This window comes from Sus scrofa, chromosome 7 (genome assembly GCF_000003025.6).
Source record: "Sus scrofa isolate TJ Tabasco breed Duroc chromosome 7, Sscrofa11.1, whole genome shotgun sequence".
NCBI lineage: Eukaryota > Metazoa > Chordata > Mammalia > Artiodactyla > Suidae > Sus > Sus scrofa.
The window spans coordinates 10,344,134-10,369,452 of record NC_010449.5 but is presented as its reverse complement, the minus strand read 5'-3'; the positions used below and the strand labels follow the sequence as shown (position 1 = coordinate 10,369,452).

The window sequence follows — 25,319 nt, the reverse complement described above, 5'->3', positions numbered from 1 at the left end:
AGAAGGTTGTGGGGGGAAATGACAAGATGCTTAATCTTCTGTAAAACAAAGTATTCCAGTATTTCATTGCTGGCCTTATTTCCAGAACACTCTACCCATTTTTGTTGGACAAGCACAATCGATGCAAAAGTATAATTACTGGGCTGGAAAAGAACAAATATCTACAGAAAATGCTGAGATCTGTTAAAAAGAACCAAAAAAACACACAAAGCATATCACTTGCAAGGTATCCAATTAGTTTACTCGCATAGCATAGCTCTCCTTTCTACCGCTCCTCAACCACAGTTTCCTTCTTAAAAAAATAACTAGGGTATGATGTTTCAATGACCCTATTCCATGGACCAACAGGAGAAAAGAGAATGCCAAGAGACTGTTGTCTTTTTTCTTAACAGAGATTTGAGAGACTCTCAGGGTTACGCTTGCAAGAACTGTGTTCGGCAAGTAACCACATACATTACAGACTTAGATCATCAGCTGACAACCAAAGAAAAGCCAAAGGTTAATTGCTCTGGTTTACTGCATCATTCCCGATGACCTTGTGCAAGAAGATTTAACTTGACAACTGTTTGAACTCTGCAGTCTGAAATTTCATCTACTTGTTTCATGAGTACTTTTTAATGACTCCCCGGGGATATTAATATTGTTTTCCTTTTTAAATTACTCCCTGGAAGGATCAGGGTTTTATGTTTTCCCCCTCCTTTTAGATAAGTAAGGCCCTGGCTGCCTGGCCCAAAGACACTTTCATTTTCTTTAAGTAATTAACAAGATAGCCCTCTCAGAAATTAGGCTATGGAGTCAGACTGCTCGGTCCAAATCCCAACTCCATCCTGTAGCCAGTTGTGTAATGATGAGCGGACCACTTCACTCCCTAAGGCTCAGTTTCCTCATGTGTAAAGTAGTAACAGTAATAGTATCAATCCCTTAAATCCATTCAAGGACTGAAAATTGATGTATGTAGATATTTATCTCAGAGCGTGGCAGATGGTGAGGACTCAAATAATATCGGTTTTACAATATTTTTTTGTGTTACTATTGTTTTTACCAAGAAGCAATTTTGGAATTCAGTATTCTCTGATCCCAGAGTGAATAAGATGATAACGAAGTAGGAATAACAAACCTACTTTCATGCACAGTACAGTGACCTGAGGCCCCAGCACCAATTCCACTGTGCATGGTCATGAAGGACCAGCCTGAATTCACTAAGCAGCCTGGAAATTAACAGGGCAAACACTGGGTGCCGAGCAAGATACACAGAAGCAGTGATGCAGCACTGGCCCCAGGAAACTGACAATCTGGTTAGGAGAGGAGACACACACACACACACACACACACACACACGGGTCCTGTGCTGCCTTGTTAAATGGCCAGTTATCTGTGTGGGTTCTAACAGCATCTTTTACAGTGGGCAGAAGAAAACCCAGTATTCTGTGGAAAGCGACAGACACACAGAGATTTTTCTGCAAGGTGAGATGACAACTCAGTGAGCTCCGCAGAGCAAGGCTGGGATATCATATTCATTGGGCTTTAGCTGGAGGTGCCATTGTGGCAGTAACCTCATTTAAGGTGGTATGGTGAGCAAAAAACCAGCGACAGCACACAGTGGCTGCTTGGCTTTGCAGTGCCACCAGAATGGTGATCTTAGAACTGAGAAGGTTCCAGTTGAGAGGAAACCTTTTAAAAGCCTGAGTTTGATTCAGTCCTCTCATGGCAGGGACAGTGACACTGTTCTTACACTCGAGGACGCCTCTCACGCGCCATAACACTGCCTTCCTGGCTGGACCTCTCAGGACGGCCGGAGGTTGGAGCAACGGGGGGTGGGGAAGGAGGCCAAGGACAGCCCAGCAAGGGGCGACTGACAGCTCACCAGCACCTAAGAAACACGCCTAAAGCACCGCACTCTCCTGGTCCTTCCTCTCAGATTGCCCACCCTCCCCTCCTCAAACGTATGAGCAGCACAGCCGCAAAACACCCCAAGCCAGAAATCCGGAGACATTCCTCCTGACCAGTGTCACATCTGCCCTAGCCGCTTTTCTCCCTGGCCTGCTGGCCACAACCACAGGTGGCCTCTGGAATTAATCCGAATAAGAGGCTCTCTGCACTTCCACAACGTCTTTTTTGGACCATTCATCTCAGATCACGTTTGGAAGCAAGGAGAGGACTGTGGTCCCGGGGGAGGAAATCCAAGCCCGCCAGTACCTGGAGGCGGAGAGGCGAGCGGGAGGACCCCACCGAGTTCAGCTACGGGAGACGCCCCCCACCCCCAGCCACCGAGGGTCGCCAGCCCGGGGCGGGTGGCTCCCCAGGCTGCGATTAAACCACCAAACCCTAGCCCGCTTACCTTGGCCCAGGACACCGTGTAGCGGACCTGCGGGTCCCAGGGGACGGGGCAGGGCAAGTCCACAGCCTCCGAACAGACCACTTTCACCTCCAGCACCGCGGGCGCCAGGCTGCAGGCTGCAAGAGGGAGAGAGAGGCGTGAGCAAGGGAGAAAACGGGGCGTCGGGGGAGGCGGGCGGGGGGCGCCAAGGGTCCGCGGGCCCTACCGCAGCTCAGGAGCAGGAACTGGAGGCCGCGCGCCATGGCTGGGGGCTGCCGGCCTGGGGCCCCGGCGCCGCGCCGCCTCTTATACCCACGCGCCCGGGGACTTCCCCCGGCGCCGGTCCCGGGGGATCCCCGCGGGCGGCGGAAGCAGCGGCGCGCCGCCCCCGCCCGCGCCACCCCGGGCGCCCCCGGCCCCGCCCCCGCGCGAGGCCCCGCCCCCGCGCCCCAAGCCGGCGTCACTGCAGCGGCTGTAGCCGCCCGGCCGCGGCGACAACCATCCCCGCGGAACGCACCGCGCGAGAGGCTTGGCGAACCGCGCGCGCACGCCGGACACCGTCCCGCTGACCCTCCGAACCGAGCCAGGAGCGAGGCCGGGCGAGGCTGTGAGGTCCTTTGCGCGGAAGCGAAACCAGATTCCGAGAGGATGTGTGGCTTTCCCCGGCTCCCAGCCGCCGGTGGTGACATCACGGCGAACCCGGGTTCTCGTCCTTCTCCAGATTGTGTGATAAGCAGACTAGGTTTCGCATGGAACCTGGCAAATCTGTCGTACTTGGCCTCCGGCCTTCTGGCTTTGTCTTCCTTATAATCCAGCCTGCTGAAATTATTTCTGCAAAGGACAACCTCTCCTATTAAATCAAAGATATGAGAAAGAGAGAGAGAGCCAGAGAGGGTGAGAATTTATGAGAACTATTAAGATAAAACCCAGAAGAAAACAGAAATTACTTCTATCCACCCAGAAGTAATCTCTGATAAGATTTTTGGTGTCTTTGCTTCAGTGCACAGATACTCCAGGGGCGATTTTGTAACCTACTCCATATTAGCTTAATATTTTGCAAGAGCTTCCTCCTCATCAAAAAGATTTAGCAGCACCATTTTGATAGCTGCATAATATTCCACCCCACAGCTGTACCTATAAAGTAGAACTTCATTGTTAGGACTAGTCCAGGGTTGGTAATCTAAATAGTGTTAGTATTAGCTATTTATTTTATTAATGTTGCAAACAATACTGAGATTGTTATGATGAACTTCTGTGTGGATAAAGTTTTGCTCTAATATGGAGTATTTTCTTAGAATCAATACCTAGAGGAAATTGTACCAAGTCAAAGGGAATTTACAATTTTGTTAAATATTGCCCAAATTACCTCCACAGAGGTGTCCTCGATGGATATTCCCAACACTCTTTCCCAGCACACAAACTGTTACTGAACGTGCCCACCTTTGTCCATTCAAGGAGTTAAAAGGAATGGCATCACCGTGACATTTTCATTTGCCCTTGGAAGTGGCTGTACCAACTGACAGTCACAGTGGCTATGTCTAAGTGTCTCCCCATAACCTCCACCACAGCAGTTTAAACTAAGAAATTGTTAAACATACAAAAACAAGAACAGAAAATAAAAGAATCAAACACATCTGTATGCAATAAATCCTTAATTAAACACCTGTTCCTCAATGGATGCCATACCTGGGCAGTTAAGCCTCCTTCCAGTGTTTTAGGGTTATAAACAATGTTGCATAGGGCTGGGCATGCTCAAATCTTCTGGCCCAGACAGCCCACCGTTTTATTAAAGCTTACCATCTTGTTCTCCAAAATGTGTGTGCCCATTTATACTCTCTTCAGTAGGGCTTGGCATCATCAGACTTTTTTTTTTTTTTTTCATTTTTGGCAATCTAATGAGTATGAAATAATAGTTCCTATTTTTTTTTTTTGTCATTTTTTTTGGCTGTCCCAAGGCACATGAATCTCCCAGGCCAGGGAACTGTCTTGACCTAAGCTGCAGCTAGCTGCAGAAATGAGGGATCCCCAACCCACTGTGCTGGGGCTGGGGATCGAACCCGAGTCTCTGCAGCTCCCAAGACACCGCTGATCCTGCTGAACCACAGCAGGAGCGCCTATTCATTCTTTTTGTTTAATTTACATGACATTCTACAAATAACACATGCTGGAGAGGGTGTGGAGAAAAGGGAACCCTCCTATACTCTTAATGGAGAATGTAAATTGGTACAACCACTAAGGAAAACAGTATGGAAATATACCTCAGAAAACTAAATACAGAACTACCATATGATCCAGCAATCTCACTCCTAGGCAAATATCTGGACAAAACTATAATTCAAAAAGATACATGCACCCCCTATGTTCATCACAGCACTTTTCATAGTAGGCAAGACAGGGAAGCAACCTAAATGTCCATCAACAGATGTATGGATTAAGAAGATGTGGTACATACACACAATGGAATATTACTCAGCCTTGAAAAGGAACAAAATAATGCTGTTCATAGCAACATGGATGCAACTAGAGATTTTCCTACTAAGCGAACTAAGTCAGAAAGAGAAAGACAAACACCATATGATATCATTTATATGTGGAATCTAAAATATGGCACAAATTGAACCTATTTACAAAACAGAAACAGATTCACAGACATAGAGAACAGACCTGTGGTTGCCAAGGGGGAGGGGAGGGAGTGGGAGGGACTGGGGATTTGGGGTTAGTAGATGCAAACTATTACATTTAGAATGCATATGCAATGAGATCCTGCCCAGGGAACTACATCCCATCTCTTGGGATAGAACATGATGGAAGATAATATAAGAAAAAGTAATATATATATAGTATATATAACTGAGTCACTTGGCTGTACAGCAGAAATTGGCACAACATTGTAAATCAACTATAATTTTAAAAATGTAAATTTCACAACAATGATTACTACAAGGGAGGGAAATCATTTCTTATGTTTTGAAGCCTTTGGGTGTCCTCACATCATCTGGCCTTTTCCACTGGAGCTGTTTATAAATTCTGGGCCAAATCCCTTCTTGGTGAAGTGCGTGCCAAAGAGCTTCTCCGAGTCTAGGTTACGTAGTTTTGACTTTACGATACCTTTAATGTACAAGAGGATTTTTAAAATATTTTAATGTAGTCAAATTTATTGGGTTGTTTTTTTTTTTTTCGTTCATGGTTTGTGCTTCTGGTATTGTGGTTAAGAAATCTTTTCCTACCCTGAGATCATAAAAACATTCTCTTTCATTTTCTTCCAAAACTTTTAAAGTCATGCTTTCTCATATGTTGGTCTTTAATTCACTTAAATATGGTTTGATGCAGGGATATAGCTTATTTCTTCCATATGGATAACAATTGTTCCAATGCTGCTTGCCTCAAGTCTTCATTTCCCCACTGATTTGAAATAGCATCTCTGTTATATACAAATTTCCATATGTGTGTGGGCCTGTTTCTGGACTCCACTCTGTCTCTCCCTGTGCTAATTATCAATATCACTTTCTATTGCTTAATTAAACGAGAGTTAAGTCTTGCTGTGGTGCTGGAATGAGTGAGCCCTCATGTTGATCTGCCTCTTCCAGACTGTTCTGGCATTCTTGGTTCTTTGCTCTGCCTTAAAACATATTAGAATCGACTTGTGAACCTCAAAAAACCTCGTGAGAATTTTAATAGGAACCCATTCAATTCAAAAATTGCAGAAAATCAATATCTTTAGAAATCGGTTCTACAAATCCATTGATATTGGGTATCTTTTCACTTGTTTAGGTCTTCAAGAATTTTTAAAACTTCATGTGTAGAATTTTCTACACTTTTTACTGGATATATTCCTATATCCCTTTATATTTGAGGGTGCTATTTTCACATGTACATTTTCTAAGCTGAGTTTTCAGTGAGTAAAAATTGATTTTTGTGTAGTCAGCCATCTTGATGAACTTTCTTATTAATGTTAACAATTTGTTCTTAGAATCAACATGAAAACACTTTGATAGTCATGAATTATTTAGAGGGTTCCCCCCCCAAAATTCCAAATATGCGGTTTGGCTTGAATTGTGTTTGCAGTTGAGCAGAACGTGGTTTGTGTGATTCTTGCTCTTATCAAGAAATGCTGTGTGACCTAATGTATAATCTTTTGGTAAATGTGTCATGTGTTCTTGGAAAGAATGTGCATTTACCACATGGGGCTCTTTGGTCAAGCTTGTTATTGTGTTATTCAAGTCTATAGTCTTCCTAATCTTGTGTCATCTTAAACTGTCAGATGAATGAAAAACTGAATGATATCTGTCCAAAATCCCCTTGTGACTATGAAATTACCCATTTATTGTTGAAACTTTATCAATTTGTTTCTCTATATGACTTGATGCTAAGTTTTAGGTGCCTGCAAGTTATAATTAATCATCTCTTCCCAGTGAACTGTTCCTTTTCATCTTTATTTAGTGACCATTTTCCCCCTAATATTCTTTTTTTTTTTTTTTTTTTTTTTTTGCTTCAAAGACAGTCTTGTCTAATCGTATTGTAACCACATCACTTTCTTTGGGCTAATATTTTGCTAGTAATTTTCTACACTTTCACAGTCAACATTTCTTTATCCTTAAGTTCTATGTTTTTTAAAAAGCATATAGCTAGATTTTTCTAATCCAGTGCAACTGACGGTCTGTCTTTTGAAAGTTTGATTTTACTTTTTTCCTGAATTCTGCTATATTGGAATTTATTTCAGTCATCTTTTTTCATGCGTCATACCTGATTTTTCTCCGCTTCTTTATTTTCTCTCTCACATCTGTTTTATATTGACCACATTTTCCTATGCAGTAGTGTTCTCTACTGCTTTAAAAGTCATACATACAATTTCTCATCTTAAGTGATTACTTCTACATAACTCTTAATAAGCACAGTCGATCTAATAAAATCTAAAGTTAATAAATATTGCCAACATTCTCCCCAAAATACCTGAATGCCTGACCTCTGTTCATCCTCCGCCCATCTTAGATCATGACCTGTACCTTCACCCCACCTTCTACTCCCCAATTAGTCTTTTTTGTGTATTAAGTATCTGCCCAAATCTATCTGGTATCAGACATCTCACTGCTTCTTTACTGGGTCCGTTTCTTCTGAGGTATCTTAGAAATGACAAAGAAAGGTAATTCTTTCAGCAAAGGTCTGTTAGCAGTAAATGCTGTTTGGCCACACAAGACCGTGGGGTCGAACCCACACCACAGCAGCAATCCAAGCCACAGCAGTGACAGTGCCAGATCCTTAACCCACGGAGCGACCAGGGAACTCTTACTCTTCATTTTTATTTGCCTGAAAATGTTTACTTGGTGTATATTCCCAAATAATATTTTAGTTGTGAGTAGATGGCTGGTTTCTCTCAGCACTTTGAATGTATTATGCCATTCTATTCAGTTGCTGTGGCTGCAAAGTTCTGGACAAGCCAATACTCATTCTTTTTCGTAGCAACCTGTCTTTTGGCTACAAGTGGTTCTAAGATCGTGTGCTTCTACTTGGTGCTGTTTCAGTTACACTGTGCTGTCTCTAGTAGAGAATACTGTATTATTAAACCTGCTTGAGGGTCATAGTTTTCACTTGTCCTGGAAAATCTCCTTTACTCTCTTGGAATATTGCCTGACCTCCATTCCTTCTGGAGCACCAAATAGATGTGTGTTGGACCCTCCCATTCATGCTCCAGGTCAGTGAGCCCCTCTTCCAGGTATTGTCTCCCTTCATTTTTCTGTGTGGGGCTTCTGTATAGTCCTCAGATCTCTCCTTCCATTCATGTGTTATTTATGCAGCAATATGTAATCTTCAGTCTTACATATCAAGTTTCAAATTATAATTTTTTTTTAATTCTAAGTTACATTGGAGTTCTTATTTTACTCAATCCAGTCTTCTTTGGAGGTATCTTTTTTCTTTGGGGGGTGGGGTCTTGTTTTTCTGCTTTATATATAGTAGTATGTATCTGTTAATCCAAACTCCTAATTATTCCTCCTCTACCTTTTCTCCTTTGTTAACCATAAATTTGTTTTCTATGTGAGGGAGTCTATTTCTGTTTTGCAAATAAGTTTATTTGAGTCATTTTCTTAGATTCCACATACAAGTGTTCTCATATGATATTTGTCTTTCACTGTCTGATTTACTTCACTTAGGATAATCTCTAGTTCCATTCATGTTGCTGCAAATGGCATTATTTCATTCTTTTTTGTGGCTGAGTAATATTCCATTGTATATATATATCCCATATCTTCTTTATCCATTCACCTGTCAATGGACACTTAGACACTTCCATGTCTGGGCTACTGTAAATAGTGCTGCTATGAACACTGCAGTGCATGTATCTTTTTGAATTAGAGTTTTTCATCTTTTCCAGATATGTGCCCATGAGTGTCATTGCCAGATCATATGGTAACTCTACTTTTAGTTTTTTTAAGGAACTTCCATGCTGTTCTCCATAGTGGCTGCACCAAAGGTGTCTTATTCTTTTATTGTGTTCTTTATTACTTCTTTGATAACTTTTATCATTTTAAACATGTTTCTATTGGAGTTCCCATTGCGGCGCAGTAGAAATGAATCTGACTAGTATCCATGAGGATGCAGGTTTGATCCCTGGCCTCGCTTTGTGGGTTAAGGATCTGGTGTTTCTATGAGCTGTGGTACAGGTCACAGATGTGGCTGTACCTACGGCTCAGATTTGACCCCTAGCCTGGGAACTTCCACATGCCATGAGTACAGCTCTGATAAAAGAAAAAAAGGAAAAAAAAAAAAAAGGTTTCTTTTATAACCTACCCAATGATTATATCATTTGAAGTTCTTAGAGTTTTAATATTGGTTTTCGTTTTGTTTGCTAACTCTTGGTTTTTGTGGATTGTTTTTTCTTTTTTGTAGGTTGTGTTTTCATGTGTTTTGTAATTTTTCATTGTAAGTTAGTCTTTAATTAGGGCTTCACATAAGGGTTTCCAGAGGGTCTGGGGTGGGGTGTGCTTCCCACAGAGATCCCACTAATACCTGGTGCCCCAAAGGTATCAGCAGCCTGTGACAGCATTTGATATTAATTTCTTAGTGGGGTATGTCCTAGACCCCTCTAGTAATTTAAATTTACATACCAGATCTGTGTGAGGGCACATTTATGATTATAATTTTTTAAAGGAAGGCTTTTGCTTAAAAAAAAAAAATCCTTCTCATCTTGATGGGCAAGTAAACAATTGTTTTTAATTCTTCCTTACTCTGGGCCAGGGTGGGGTTCCAACTTTTACACAGCTGGGGCCCAGGCTCCCTCTTTGAGTAGCTGCTGGTTATTAAAGCCTAAGCTCCTTGATTCCCCAGCCAATTCTGAAACCCAAACAACTGCTTTTCCTCACCTGTACCCCCCATCAAGAAGCCAGATCACCAGCTCGTGCAGGCTCATAGCTCTTTCTTCACATTTGACCTGCCAGGTTGCCCTTACTCTCCTGCAGGTACAGCTGAATATTGCTTAAATTGTATTCATTATTTCCAGAAATTTGCAAAAGGTGGGGGTTTTTTGGTATTACACAGAAAACTATATTGCTGAAAATAGAAGTCCCCGATCTATATTTAATGGTCTATGAATGTCTTCAAAGCAACTCCCTCTGAACCCACTGAATTATACACATGCATTTTCACCCTGACCATACTCTTCCTCCTCTTCTAAGTGGTCCCTGATACTGTAGTATGAACATATTTTCAAGAAGGCCACCCCTTACAGAAGCATTCCCAGGGTATATAGGCCACATCACAATACAAAAAGCAGAGGATCTCAGCACATATCGGAAATGGCAGCAATGGTAGGAAAGCAGCATCTCCAAGCCCTACCTTGGGGGGTCCTCCCTGAACAAAAGAGAGGAGCTGGCAGGTGGCTTGATCTTCAGTTTCAGGGGGAAGAGAAAAGAAAAACGAACACAAAGGAATACGTACAATCTTTCTGAAACCACTAGCTGTCACCTTCATGGGTTTCTGCTCTGTTACTTTAAAAAGAGAAAAGCCTAAATCATCGGCCAACACTGTGGGCACACAGCCTCACTGCCAATAGCAGGCATGGACTCCCCGTGGGCCAAAAGCAGAGATGGCCAGTGCTCTGACCACTGCTGCCAACCCTCAGGCCCTCGCTTCTCATGACAACTGACTTGCACCAGGACCGCGGCTTTGCTGTTTCATTTCTCTCAGAGGACTCACCAGGTGCACATGTGACCACAATTGGCATTCAGACACTGGAGAACCTGGGCAGTTAGGAGGTCGGGGCGATAGAAAGTTCGAGAGTGTTATCTTCGTTCTCCTGGCTCCCCACCCCCAGCCCTGGTGCAGGGGCTCTAGCGGATGGCCAGGGAGAGGAGGAAGTTCTAGTTCACTGTTGAACATTTATGAAGCCGCACGAAAGTGGTGCGTAGGAAAAGTTTGTTCTCAAGAAGTTTACGTGGGACGTCAGTGGGGACCTTGCGTTGTCTCTCAGTTCTACACGTTTCTCTGGGAAGATCTTGGGGCGGGGGCAGGGGTGTGGTTGGGGGCAGTTGTCCCAGGAGGGGAGGGGGAGAGAGAGGAGGGGATTCAGGGAAGGCAGAGCCTGGATGAGGAGAAAAAGGAAATGAGAGTAAAGCCTGCCCCCTAAGGGAAAGTCCTGCAGGAGGGGCCGTGAACACATTTTTGGTGTTGTCTTCAGACACCTGTCGAATACTGAGCCCAACCCCAATGTGCAAAAGTTGCTTGTGACTGGTGAGGAATTGCTCCTCCGGGGGCAAATCCACGGCTCCTGCCCCGGGCACCCTTCCCTCCGTGCAGACTCTCACTCCTGGGCTGACTGACCAGAAGGGCTGTAAAAAGGAGAGCTGGGGCACCCCTGCGCCCTAGGGTACCTTCTGAGCCTCCTTTCCAGAGAAGGGGTTTTGAATGAAAGGCATGCACGTGAACTTATCCTGCCAACAAATCTACCGCACCTGACTCCTGTCAAGAGTCAAGGTTTGTGGTCAGGCGCCTTCCGACCCACAAGCAGCCCAGGGTGGGGAGCTCTTTCAGGGGGCCGCGGGGTTGGGGGAACCCCTCCAGCCCTGCCCTCAAGCTGAGAGGATCTGTATACACACTCCATCACTCTGGCTTCTCCCAGGGGCTGAGAGGGAAACCCAAAGTGTGGCTATGCAAATTATGGTTTGGGGTTTTTTTGGGTGTTTTTGGTCTCTTTAGGGCTGCACCTGTGGCACACGGCAGTTCCCAGGCTAGGGGTCGAATCAGAGCTACAGCCGCTGGCCTCCACCACAGCCACAGCCACGCCAGATCCTTAACCCACTGAGCGAGGCCAGGGATCAAACCCGAGTCCTCATGGTTCGTTACCCCTGAGCCACCACGGGAATGCCTACATTATGTTTTTTAATAAAATTCCCCCCTTAGGTTTTTCCCTTTGGGCCACTTCTTAGTCACCCCGGACTTTCCAGCAATGTGCTCATTTGTTCACTTAATGAACAAAGTAAATAGAACTCTTCTTCCTGTACTCTTCTGGCGGCCTGCTTTGCTCCTCCGAGAAACCAAAAGCACTCAGAGATGCTGTTCACCTGCCATGAGGGAGGAAAAAGGCAGGTGAGCTGATTCCGTGTGGAATGTGAAGAAACCACACAACGGGAGCAAGGTGCGCCGACACAATACACAGAGAAATTGGCCTCAGACTCGGTTTGCGGCACTTTGAGGAAAGCCTCCTCCCTTGTGGGCTTACTCGCAGGCAGCACACACCTCCAAGGCCGTGTCCAGAAAAGCTGCCACGGGAGGAACGCCAAGTGTTACAGGAACAGCGACACTGGAGGGCCCTACACACGCTCCTTCCTGTGTCTTTGGACGTGCTCTTCCATCCTTCAAGAATCTTCCTGCCCGGAATCACAGCCTGGCTTCCTCCCTCATTTCCTTCAAGTCTGCTTCCAGAACGGTCTTTCTTAACTACTCTCTCTAAAAGAGCCAACCCCTGCCAGCTCCTTTACGCTGTTTTATTTTTCTCCATAGTATTTCTCATGATCTGACATTCTCTCACATGTTGGCTTGCTTTTTATATTTTTGTCTCCTCCATTAGAATTTAAGGCTATGTCTTTTTTAAACTTCAGGATAAACATGATATAACATTATGTTAGTTTCAGGTACATGACGTAATGATTCAATATTTGCATATGTTGCAAAATGGCCACCACAATAAGTCTAGTTAACCTTGATCACCAGATTTAGTTACAAAAAATTTTTTTGTGACGAGTACTTTTAAGATCCATGCTCAGAGTTCCTGTCGTGGTGCAGCGGAAATGAATCCACCTAGGAACCATGAGTGAGCCTCACTCAGTGGGTTAAGGATCTGGCATTGCCATGAGCTGTGGTGTAGGTCGCAGATGTGGTTTGGATCCTGTGTTGCTGTGGCCGTGGTGTAGGCTGGCAGCTGTAGCTCTGATTGGACCCCTAGCCTGGGAACCTCCATATGCTGCAGGTGCGGCCTTAAAAAATAAATAAATAAATAAATAAAATTTTAAAAATGATTCATTCTCTTGGTAACTTTCAAACATGAAATACAGTATAATTAACTATAGTCACCATGCTGTAAATGACATCCCCATGACTTATTTATTTTTTATTTTTTCTCTTTATTTTTTATATTACTCAATTAATTTATTACATTTATAGCTGTACAATGATCATCACAACCCAATTTTATAGTATTTCCATCCCAAACCCCCAGCACATCCCCCCACCCCCCAACCTGTCTCATTTGGAAACCATACGTTTTTCAGAGTCTCTGAGTCAGTAGCTGTTCTGCAAAGAAGTTCATTGTGTCCTTTTTTCAGATTCCGCATGTTAAGTGATAGCATTTGATGTTGGTATCTCATTGTCTGACTGACTTCACTTAGCATGATAATTTCTAGGTCCATCCATGTTGCTGCAAATGCTGTTATTTCTTTCCTTTTAATGGCTGAGGAATATTCCATTGTGTATATGTAGCACATCTTTATCTATTCCTCTGTCAGTGGACATATAGGTTGTTTCCATATCTGCGCTATTGTAAATAGTGCTGCAATAAACACTGGAGTACATGTGTCTTTTCGAGGCATGGTTTTCTCTGGATAGATGCCCAGGACCCATGACTTGTTTATAACTAAAAGTTTGTACCTTTTGACCATCTTCACCCATTTGGTTTACCCTCTGCTTCTGGTAATGACCAATCTGTTTTCTGTATCCATGAGTTTTTTGTTTGTTTATTTTTTTGATACCATATATCAGCTCATACAGTATTTCTCTTTCTCTGTCTGATTTATTTCACTAAGCTAACGCCATCAAGGGCCATCCATGTTGTCTTAAAAGACAAGATTCCTTTGTCATAATTAATTGACCATATATGCATGGGTTTACTTCTGAGCTCTCAATTCTGCTGTGTATGTGTCTGGTTTTATGCCATCCTCATCTGTTTTGATTGCTGTAGCTTTGTAATATAGTTTGAAACCATGGAGGGTGATGCCTCCAGTTTTGTTCTTCTTTCTCAAGATTGCTGAACTGAAAGTTCCAACCCTCTAATCAAATGGTTGGCTCCACTGGAAGCTTGGAAGGTCTAAAGCAGAGACTGAGAACAGGTACCTACCAGGAAGGTAATGTGAGTGAATAAAAAGAGCCAGTTGCCTGACACTAAATCTGACGTATGTGAGAGAGGGAGGCAATAGGGAGTAGTGGGGTCCATGGCAAACTGAACAGCAACAGCCCATCTGAAAGGGCTGCCACTACTCAGCTCCAGGCAACGGCTGTGCATGTGAAAATGCTAACCCAGTATTGCCAACTCTTTCTGGGATTTTTTTTTTTCCCCAGAGAAACCAAGAATTTAGATATATGAAATCTCTGAAATGCTGCAAGCCATTGATTTTTGTTCAAAACCCTATGCAAGACAAAACAAACATAGCTACAGCTGTCATTTATGTCATAGGCTACAACACTTGGTGGTAGCGGTTTTGTCTGGGACCTTATGGAGAGCTTCCTTGATGGCCAGGGTCAGCAGGAAGGGACCGGTAACCTCCCATGAAGCTGGATAATGGGTTTCAGTTGAGGAAGAAAAAATCATGCTAAGAGGAGAGAGGGCTGACTAAGTGGATGCCAAGGACAGAGTCTGCCATTTGGCTGCTGGCCATTCCCATCAGAGCTTAACTGGAGTAACCTAAGTGTTATGGAATGAGTCCTGAACATTTTTCTTCTTCAGGGCATAACACCCATAATAACCAGGCAAGGCATAAAGCATCTGTCTTAGCCATTAACATGCATAACTCTCTGGATGAAGTCTGAGAACGTCTCAGGAACTCCCAACTGTCCGAGCAGCAGCACAACAGGAAAGGACTGTGGGCCAGAAATTGAGACAGCAGATGCTCACAAGGCCTGCACAAACCACCCTCCACCAGGCCAGTCCCCAAACACGGACCCACTGTCATGCTCTATGTTTGTACGATTCTGCTCTTGAGATCAGAGAGCAGCTGGTGGACTTTCTGCCTGATGTGACTCAGCGCTATGGACACCAGCACTTTCTCTTATCTTCCAAAAACGGAATTTAGCTGGAGACAGAGTTGAGCTGACAAGAAGTCCTACAACTGCCTGTGAATCAAAACTACTGCCCTCCATGTCAGTAAACATAGGATGTTGCAGCCAACAAGCCATCACATTATCCCTACCTGGATGGACAGTGAACCCCAAGGGAACTCAGGATGGAAATAATTCCAGCTGCTGCATCCACCTCCTCCCCATGCACTCTGAGGAGACTCCGGATGAGAAAGCACGGGATACTGGCCCCAGAGAGCTGCGGTACACGGCAAAGGAATGATTTCAGTAAGCCCAGGCTCTTGCACTGTCCCATACTTAGAAAAGTGCTAAACTCTTTAACTTGAGGTATCTAGTTTTCTTTACTTAACAATAATCTTTTTTTTTTTTTTTTTTTTTTTTTGTCTTTTTAGGGCCATGCCTGCAGTATTTAGAGGTTCCCAGGCTAGGCGTTGAATAAGAGCTGCAGCTGCTGGCCTACACCACAGCTAGCGCAACACGGGATCCGAGCCGTGTCTGTGGGCTGCATCACGGCTCACAGCAACACCGGATCCTTAACCCACTGAGCAAGGCCAGGGATCGAACCCATGTCTTCATGGATATTAGTTGGGTTCATTACTGCTGAGCCACAATGGGAACTCCAACAATAATCTTTTGATGTCCGACTCCCTGTTTTTGTGGCAAAACCTCCTATAAATCCTGGCTCCCCCTTCCCTTGTCTCTGCGGAGAGGTTCCTCAGAGTTATCTGAGATGCTGTGCCCCAGGCTCAAGTCCTCCGTTTTGTCCGCCAAGTAAAACAGAACCCTCAACAACTCTGAGGTCGCGTGCTTCCTCTCAGTCCACACGCCTTTCAGGTGTTTAATCTCTAGCACGGTCCTGGCGTTGACATCCCTCTGCTCTCCACATGCAAGAATCACCATCCCAGGGAAGAGTCATTTGCAGGATGATGGTGTTTGTTTAACACCAGATGTTGTGTGCTTTCCCTCACTTCCTTGCTGTGCGTAGCCCTGGGGATGCTGCACAAAGGATGGTTTTGAGGAAGGCTGGGAAAGGTCTCTCCCACCCAAACAGATCCGTGAGCAGCTGCCCGGAGAAGAGGAGACGGCAATGCATTCAGCTCTAATCATGACGGCAGCAAGCATGCTTCTCGTGCAAACACAACTAAGCTTAAGGGCTTCTGTTCTTTCTAGAACAGATACCAACAGCACCATGGAAAGCACATCCCACTAGGACCCGGGAGTGGGAAAAAAATCCATTTACTAAGTGTTACTCTTCACACACACATATCACACCACTTAATCCTTATGACAATTCTGATGGGTGATAGTCAAAGGTCTGTTTCTATATCTGAGGGACCTGATGCCCAGATAGGCCTGACCCAAGAGACCAGCGTTAGGTAATCATACGTCTTGGACTTTCCAGATGAGGACCACTCTGTTCTACCGTCCCTGGCTGGGACTTGAGAAGCTCACTCTGCGGTTCAGCCAGGAGGAGTCCAGTGGCCCCACGCCTTGATGCCTACAAAACCTACTCTGTACATGCCTGCTAGACAACACAAGTGACACAGAGCCAAAAGGGAATAGAGAATTCTAATTCACTTACGTAGTCACTTATGTAATAGAGAAACAAAAAAAGCCAAAGAAAGCTCCTTAAAACACGCACAAGTAGCTTACATGAGAGCAAACCACGGTGGCATCACCAAGTTCAAGGCTGACTTTCTGATGTCTCATGGCTAACAGAACAGACCTTCCTTAAAGATTTAAACATGATAGTACAGTCAACTGCTATTCCAAAGACAGACTTGGGTGGGGACACAAGTCCAAAAAATCTATCTGTAAAGGGGGGGGTCTGCCAACCAGGAGCATGAGAGTAGAAGTGTTTAGCATGCAGAAGCTAAGATCTCAATGGGATCTGAAGGATGGTAAGTTGGTCTAAGCTGGAAGGGGCGGACAGTGTGAGTGTGTGAGAGTGTGTGTGTGTGTTAGAGTGTGTGTGTGTGTGTGTGTGTGTGTGTATGTGTGTCTACAGGATCTGAGATGTCTCTTTTGGATGGGGATTTGGGGCTGGTAACCCCCAAGCACCACTTCTTCCTGAGGAAAGGAAGGCACAGGAATGGGTGAGGGTAGAGGTGTCTGGATCCTCCCCATCCCACCCCCTCCCCATCTCTGACCTCACATCCAGGCCCCATCTGCCAATCTTGGGACCCAGGCTCACTGGCAAATTACAGCTGAGAGTAAGAGCTGACAGGACCTCACCCCTCCTCTACTTAGGACCTCCCGAGACACAGCATGGAACAGAGATGGGTTTCTCTCACCTGTTCTCTCCAGCCCATGTGAGCACGTGTCAGTGGGCGCCGAGTCTGGTACGCATTTTTCCTCTACATCTACACCAACTTGCAAATTACTATCAATGACTGAAAATAACCTTGATCTGAATCTTTTTTCTGACATCTTAACAGGTCCTAGACCATCATCTGTCATTCTCAACAAAGACCCAGATCTGACATTCCACCTGTTCCATTTGTCACCCTCACTGCATGGAGCTCACCTAGGCCCATCCATTTGTTGTTTTGCTCTCTCAAAGCCTGTCTCACATTACTTATTTTCCCCTCATGAAGATCTGGAGCCCTTCCTGTCAATAGGTCTCAGGCACGGTCAGCCTCAGCTACATGGCCAAAGCCACACTGGGGTCACCCATTCAGCCAGGGCTCATGACAGCTTTGGCCCAGGTGGGCTCAGGTCCAGTTCCCCTGGCAGGGACACATCCTCCTCCAGGATCTAATTTCAGGTGTTTGAGGATGCTCAGGAAGTCTGAATGGGATAGGATGCCTGAAGTAGGAGGATGGCTTTCAACACTGGGGAACTCTTTTGGAAAGATCTATGGCTTTGATTCTGCAGCCAGGGTAGGCTCTGCAGGGTAATTGACCCTTTGAGGGTTCCAGCTCACCTCCTTGCACTTCTGCATGACAAGCAACCTCTCCATTCACCTGGCCTCCACTGCAGAGGCATCCCAGGGGCTTTGCTGTGGTGGAACTCACACCAGCCCCAAAGGGTCCCGCCTGGCTCTCTACTATCTCCCTAAGGCTCTCTGATTGCCTTTGAGTTTTAAGAAATGCCAGGCTCTCCCAACTTAAAGGCAGATCTCTTAGGCAAGCCTCTTAGACTCCATCTTCACAGCTTAACCCAACCCTGGAAGGTTGCCAGGGGAACAGACTGCAGAGGAACATGAAGAGACTTCTGGGATAGGGGGAACCTGGTCTTCCTGTGCTGCAATTCTGCAGGTCTTTGCAGAATGGTTCATGGAGAGCCCACCCCCGCCTCTCTCATTTGCAGGCACCTCCAACCTCCCAGCCTCTGCCCTTTACTCGTGAGGATTTTAGGATCAAGCTCACCATCTCTGTCACTACCATCCCAACCACGACGACAACCTACCTACATGCTGGCCCTTGAGTCTTTTTATACCTTTGTGGATATCCTTTCTTCTATCCCATCTGAGTCACCCACTCCCAGGACCATCACCTCCCCTTCCAAAGACCAACATTTCTGAAACCTTTCAGGATCTTTAACCCACCATGGCTACCCTCTTCTTCACATCCAACCCCTCACGCACCGTCCTCCTTTCCCTCCTTGCCCAACAGCATCCCCGGCCCATCGTTCTGCTCGCCTGCATCCATGCTCCCTCCTCTCTCCATCTGTCGTACTTCTTTGGCTAAATCCCAACAGTTTGAACTCAACTCATCTCCCAAACCCAAGCCATTGTGTGAGGCTAGGGGAAAACACACCACTACACAGATGGGTCTTGCTTTCTATTTACGACCACAAACCTCAAGTGGGCCCTCGGCACTGTCTGAGTGATTCCACTACTTCTCCCCTTCCCCCACGCTCAGCTGAGGACCTTGGTTCTTATTTTACTAGAAGACAAAGTCAGAAGAGAATTCTTCTCACCAACGAATCTACTGACTTCTGAATCTGTATTCTCGAGCTCCTTCCAGAGTTCTCCACCCGAGCCCATTCAAGAACACCACGTTTCCCCTCTCTCGCCCAACTCATCTCTCGACTTGGTCATTTCCCTCAGCCTACAGATACTCTAGAATAACTCCTCTCTTTAAAAAAACAATCTTCTGTGGAAGAGGAAAGGTCCCACAGGATATTAATACACACTCTGAAGCCTCAATAATCAAAACAGTGTAGTATCAACATCTAAAAAGTAGACAGACCAATGGAATAAAATAAGAAGTCAAGAAATAGACCCAAAGATTTAAAGAAATCTAAGATATGATAAAGGGGGTATCTCCAAATTACTGAGGCTAACTGGTATTGGGTTAACTGTATAATCACTTAGAAAATAAAATTAGGAGTTCTCATCTTGGCTTAGTGGTAACGAACCTGACTAGTATCCATGAGGATGCCTGTTCAATCTCTGTCCCTGCTCAGTGGGTTAAGGATCCAGTGTTGTCATGAGCTGTGGTATAGGTCACAGACATGGTTCAGATCCCGCATTGCTGTGGCTGTGGTGTAGGCTGGCAGCTACAGCTCCGATTCAACCCTTAGAACCTTCAGAATTTTCATATCTTGCATCTGTGACATATACCTCAGCTCACGGCAATACCAGATTCTTAACCCACTAAGCAAGGCCAGGGATCGAACCCACGTCTTCATGGATACTAGTTGGGTTTGTTTCCACTGAGCCACAATGGGAACTCTGAAAAAATTTGTAATATGACTAAAAATCCTATCAAAAAAACCTTTAGCATAGTCAAAACACAAATGAAAACTGATAGAAAAGTATCTGTAACATAGATCATAAAGAACCAATATCTAATGTTTTAAAAATTAAGAAATACCAAAAATCCAATAGAAAAATGGACAAAAGACATGAATAGACAATTCATTAAAAGAAATATAAAATTGGACCTTAACACATGAAAATATGATCAATTTCACACTTAATAAAAATGCAAAGTAAATCCATACTGAATAGCATCTTTTACCCATCAGATTGGAAAACAAATTTTCGTAACCATAACAATACCATATATATATATATATATATAGTCTCTCTCTATATATATACTCTCTATATATATAGTCTCTCTCTATATATACTCTCTCTATATATAGTCTCTCTCTATATATAGTATCACTTTGCTGTGTACCTGACACTAATACAACATTGTAAATCAACTATATTTCAGTTAAAAAATACAGATATCCAAGGTTATTCATTTCAGCATTATATATAGTTGAAACATATTGGAAACTATCTAAATTGCCAAAAACAGGACATTGGTTGAATAAAGTGTAGTATTCACACACAATGAGGTCCTGAGCAATTTATTTTTTTTTTTAACAGCATACTTTATTTATTTATTTTATTTTATTTATTCATTTATTTTTGTCTTTTTGCCTTTCCCAGGGATCGAACCCAAAACCTCATGGTTCCTAGTCGGATTCATGAACCACTGAGCCACGACGGGAACTCCGGTCCTGAGCAATTTAAACAGACGAGGACTAGCTCTGTGAATCGATTCGGAATGACTTTCAAGAGACACTGCTAAGTGAAAAGGCAACGTAGAAAAGAGCACATGTCACCAGCCGTCCTTCATGTGAGAAAGAAGGGAAATCATAGGATTTGCATATATTTGCTCTCTTTACAAAAAGAAGCACAGGAAGAACAAACCAAAAAGCAATATAGTCGGTTTCCTATGAGATGCACCAGGGAGGATGGGGCAAACTTAGGGCACAAAGGATGCTTCTCTGAGCCTTTCTTTCTGTTTAGTTTTGACTTTTGGTAGCATTTCTGTTCTCCATAACAAAAAATAAAATGAAATCAATAATGAACTTGAATACCTAGGACCCCCTTTGTCCTTCTGGCCGTCCCCTGACTTCTGCCCCCAGGTGTTTTGGGTGGGTGGGCAGGCGACACCATTCTGTGAAGTGCATTTCTCAGGCCACGGGACTGGCCCAGGGTCAGGCACCCACCGCACACTGAGCCAGCGACCTGCCATACCTTCAGCTGCTGCTGTCCAGAGAGAGGCCACCTTCCTCTTTGTCCCTGTGCTTGAGTCCAGCAAGTTGTAGACCTGGAGTGACCTGTGGCCACCTTGAAAGGAAGCCAAAACAGAGGAGAGCAGAGCTGAGAGACAGATCAAAGAGGCCAATTTACGGAAATAATGTTCAAACCGCTGCTATTTTTACTTTATGATGTCAACTATCATTTCCAGTCTTGGCCTTTGCCGGCGTGAGCTGGGTTTTCTGTCGCATGCATTCAGAGTCTCAATAGGTATATACACTCGTTGAAGCCTCTCACTTTGCATGTGTGGACTCTCCACCCACGGGAAGAAAAACATCCAAAGTCACCCTGGGAGATGAGAGCAAAGCTAACGCTCACATCACCTGGACCCAGGTTCAGACTAGGAGGCAGCATGGTAGGTGGCCTCAGCTTCAGGCTCACCTGAGGGAGAAGCAGAGAGAAGCTTACGTCCAAGGTGGCAGAAGAGGACAGGCTTGAGGAAGAGACCTTGGCTTCCTGCTCCCATGGCCCAAGGTGCCCCAGGCCCCCCGAGGCTCCCGCTGCAGTGGCTCAGCTTCCCTGCAGAGCACTAAGACCTGCCAGCCCAGAGACCTTTGGGTCTGGTAGGTGCCGTGTTGCCCAGAGTTGAAGGATGGCTCCCTCATCCCAGGAACAAGCACTTGGGGAAAACTCGGCAGCTGGGAAACCTCTCGTTGCAGCAGCTGGACCCGTGGACTTGGAGTTGAAAGAAGCAGGCTCAGAGCCAGCTCCTCCATTCACCTATGGGCTTTCTGCACCCAAAAGGTGGATCATAAAGATGCCCCAAGGAATCAAGGAACCGAAGCTCGTGTGGGGTCTCAGTAAGGCAGCCGTCCAACCAGCAGTCCGCAGCCTGAGTACAACCTACGGGTGGTTTCCATTAGCCAACACAGAGCTTTTAGACTAAACCAGGCTGTGTTGAAAATTGGGGTATTTCACATGAAAAAATCCAGGTTTTTGCTTTCTCTTGAAAATAAAAGATCAAGACTTGGGTATACCAGCCAGAATTAAGATGCGTATGCCCTCCTTGTCCAGCCTCCAGTAGCTAATCTGCCCTCCCACCTCTCCCCCACTGCAGCTAAACTGGGTGGGGGGCAGGTTCTGGTGGCCGCTCAGCATCTCATGCAGCTCTTTGTTCCACGGCAGCAAACTCACGCTCTGCACCATCTGCTATCCAAGCAGGGAGGCCAAGGATCGGCAGAGACCTGGGAAGCTCCCGCCCACTTCCCAGGGTGCCCACCAGCTCCACACGTGATGTGATCTGTGTGGTGCTGGCAGGGGTCTGAGTTCACAGGCACCACTCTAAGTGCAAATGGCTACGTAAAGTTCATGGGTTAAAGAAAGGGAAGGGGAATGAGGGCTCAAGTTCACATTCTCTCGGTTGAGCTACAAAATCTAGGATACAGTCCCAGACTGGAGGGGACCAGTGGTGAGCTTTGTGGGGTGGGGGGTGATGTCAGCGGAGGAACAGGGCAAGGACAGAGGCAAGAAATCCAGCCTCAGGGTCCCTGGGAAGCAAGGGACATTGATGGCCTAAGCCCAGGTCAGAGCCTGGTGCTGTGAACAGATACAGTTGACTGGGGGACAGGAAGCCAGGGGGAACTTTACAAAGGCTTGGTGACATTCACGTGGGTCCCCATGTGGAACCCACAAGAGGCCAGGTTTGGCCTTTTCTGGGGAAGTTCCCCTGAGTCTATTTTGTGCTTTGACAGAGGAAATAAAAGTTCCCAGTAACTCTGGGGAGAGGTCAACCGAAACTTAATTAGGTGTCAACCAGAGCCCCCTGGCAGAGGAGCCATCAGTGTGGTTATTACGGAGCTAATTCAACACAGGGCCCTGGTTCTCAAACTCAGCTGATGCGAAGGTCTTAGAAGACAGACTGCCTCCTGTACCCTAAGTTAGACGCATGTACTTTATCTTCATTTTTAGCCCATGATTTGAAACTCAGTGAAGCACTGAGCTGATGTGGACGGCACATGCGTGCTATGGGAACAGGATGATTCTAGATGTTTTCATTCACTTAGCAAACACTTATTCACCGAGGACCTAGAATTTACAACCCATTATGCTCAACGCGAGGGGGCCCACAACCTCGGAAAAGACACTGCCTTTGCCCTGGAGCAACTTCCAGGCCATTCGGGTCAAGTGCATGTCTGGAGGCTGGAAACCAACTGAACTCAGGGAGATCTGTGCAAATTACCTGCTACACCTCTGCAGTGCAGCCCAAGACCAGATACTGTTGCCCTTTAATAAACATTTATTTGTAAGAGTTTCTTAATCAGACTTCCCTTGCTGGGAGGATCGCAGAAATTTTTTACCAGTGCCTCAGCCTGGAGCCGGCAGCCTTGCCTGAATTTAAAAAAAAAAAAAGAACATCTGATTTCCCCCCAAAATGGAATGTTCTTGGTTCTGCTTTAAAAAAAAAAAAAAAAAAGGCTACTGTTATTTAATCCTTACTTGCTAGAGCAAGTGTCTACCACTTACTAGTAGACCTGCTAGTGTCTATCTGCTAGACCCTGGTGGGATCTTTACATATATTTTCTCATCTAACCTACACAGCAGCCCAGTGACTCGCTAGTACCATCCCCACTATGGAATGAGATTCGATAACATTTAGTTCCACCTAGATTACTTCTGAGGGTCCTAAGATCTGTATGAAATCTTTGACAGTAGAGTCCGGTTTTTGCTGAAGGCCAGTCCACACCATCGAGCATCCGTTGTTCGCCACACATAACGCTCTTCGGCACTGGGAGGTCCCCAGGGGTTGGTAGCCAGGCTTCCTGGGACAGCACCTTGGCATCAATCAGCCACCCCAAGACAGTGACCCCAAAGCAGACCTGCAGCCTTACACTCCCCCTCCGTCACTTCCTGCCAGAGAAACCAAAAGAAGAACTCACACAATCTGCCGTCAAGGGTCTTGTCCGGCCCCTTGACGCTCGGCCGGCCGCTGCGGGGGTTTTGGGAGGGGAAGTAACATTGACATCACAAGAACCTAGAGCCGAAAAAGGCTTGAAGGGCTCATCCTGTCCAGGCACCTTGATGAGGCAAAACACGGCTCTCTTCCTGCAGAGCCAGAAATGGAAACTCCACCTCTTTCCATAATTTCTGCCAGCGTTTTAGCCCCCAGACAGAGAAGGTCCTCCAACTCAAGTTCTTATTTAACTGAAGTGTACTATTAATTTTTTTAATCCAGGAAGATGAACTAGTCAGCATGTAGTCCTATCACAAACCTCCAAAATCTTAAAGATAACATGACAAATAGTCTTTTCATCTCAGGCCCCTGAAGCACAGTGATCTATTACCTGTGTTTTTCACTGGGGATTCTTAACTGTGCGATTCTGCCACTGTTTTTTCCACATATGACTGGCAGCTGGAATTACGGTTTCCCATTCTTTGCTCGTTCCCTGTTGTAGAGATCTATACACCCACGACCCTTGCCTGTGGCTTGCCGTATCCCTCGTGAGAACTGAGGCAGTGTATTTCCTCGCCCCAGTGATGTGTGGCTCAGTCATGTCACTCGCTTTGGAATGTTAGGGGAAATAATGGAGCAGTGGCTTTAAATGTTCTTGTTGGATTTGAGTTGGACTCTTGAATTTCTGCCAGAACCATGGGAAGACTATGTCCCAGAGAGTGCCAGACCCAGAAAGAGATAAAGGAAGGAGGCCCAAAGCGGAGCCATGCCCACCTGAGTCCAACCAAGATCAGCTGAACCTCACCCCCTGCACACACCAGTGAGCAGGAAGAGCCAATGTCTGTGATGCAAGTCACGGGGATTTGGGAGGGGGGAGGGGGTACTTGTTACAGAACATTTTCTAGGTCCTGCCTGATCCTTGCATGGAAAACACTGGGATTGGGAGGGGGTTGGTATTCGTTACACAACTTTATCTAAGTCCTAAGGTCTAATCCAAAACAGAGCCAGACTACTTTCTGATCCTTACACGGTACAGCCCCCAAGACTTCCTCTTTCATGGAAACTTCCCCGGTTATTTCAGACCTACTATAACTTGGTCACTCAAAACCTTTTTTTGTGTGTCCTATATTTTGGTGCCTATTTATATTCCATATAACACTTTCTAGAGCTCAGTCCGATATATTTTTTAATAACTGCGCATGTGAAACCTTATCAATAAGACCGTGAAATCATTGAGAACAGGGACTATATGAGCATAGCCTAGGCAATAAAACTCTTAATTACAAAGATTCTGTACCACTATCCCCCATCCTCGTCAGAATAAGGTTTCCGGGGAATTCTGGTGGCTCAGCAGGTTAAAGATCTGGCATTGTCACTGCTATGGTTTGGGTTGCTGCTGTGGCTTGGGTTCAATCCCTGGTCTGGGAACTTCTGCAGCAGGTGCAGCCAAAAAAAAAGAATAAGCCTTTCAATATTTTCTTAGAAACACACTGTTATTGTATCCA

At 45.3% G+C, this 25,319-nt stretch overlaps 1 protein-coding gene across 3 annotated transcripts in view; it reads right to left on the bottom strand.

Annotated features, from left to right (window-relative positions):
* CD83 (CD83 molecule) overlaps positions 1-23,331 on the bottom strand; it is a 39,847-nt gene extending 16,516 nt beyond the window's left edge. The window contains exons 1-3 of one of the 3 annotated variants that reach the window (XM_021100200.1): positions 20,862-23,331; positions 2,835-3,167; positions 2,339-2,454 (exon numbers count right to left, since the gene is read on the bottom strand). In XM_021100200.1, coding sequence (XP_020955859.1) covers positions 2,339-2,454; positions 2,835-3,006 — 288 coding nt within the window. In that variant the 5' untranslated portion in view covers positions 3,007-3,167; positions 20,862-23,331. Of the gene's footprint in view, positions 1-2,338; positions 2,455-2,543; positions 2,701-2,834; positions 3,168-20,861 lie in introns of those variants that run through there. The other 2 variants (XM_001928655.5, XM_005665590.3) reach the window with 2 other exon arrangements.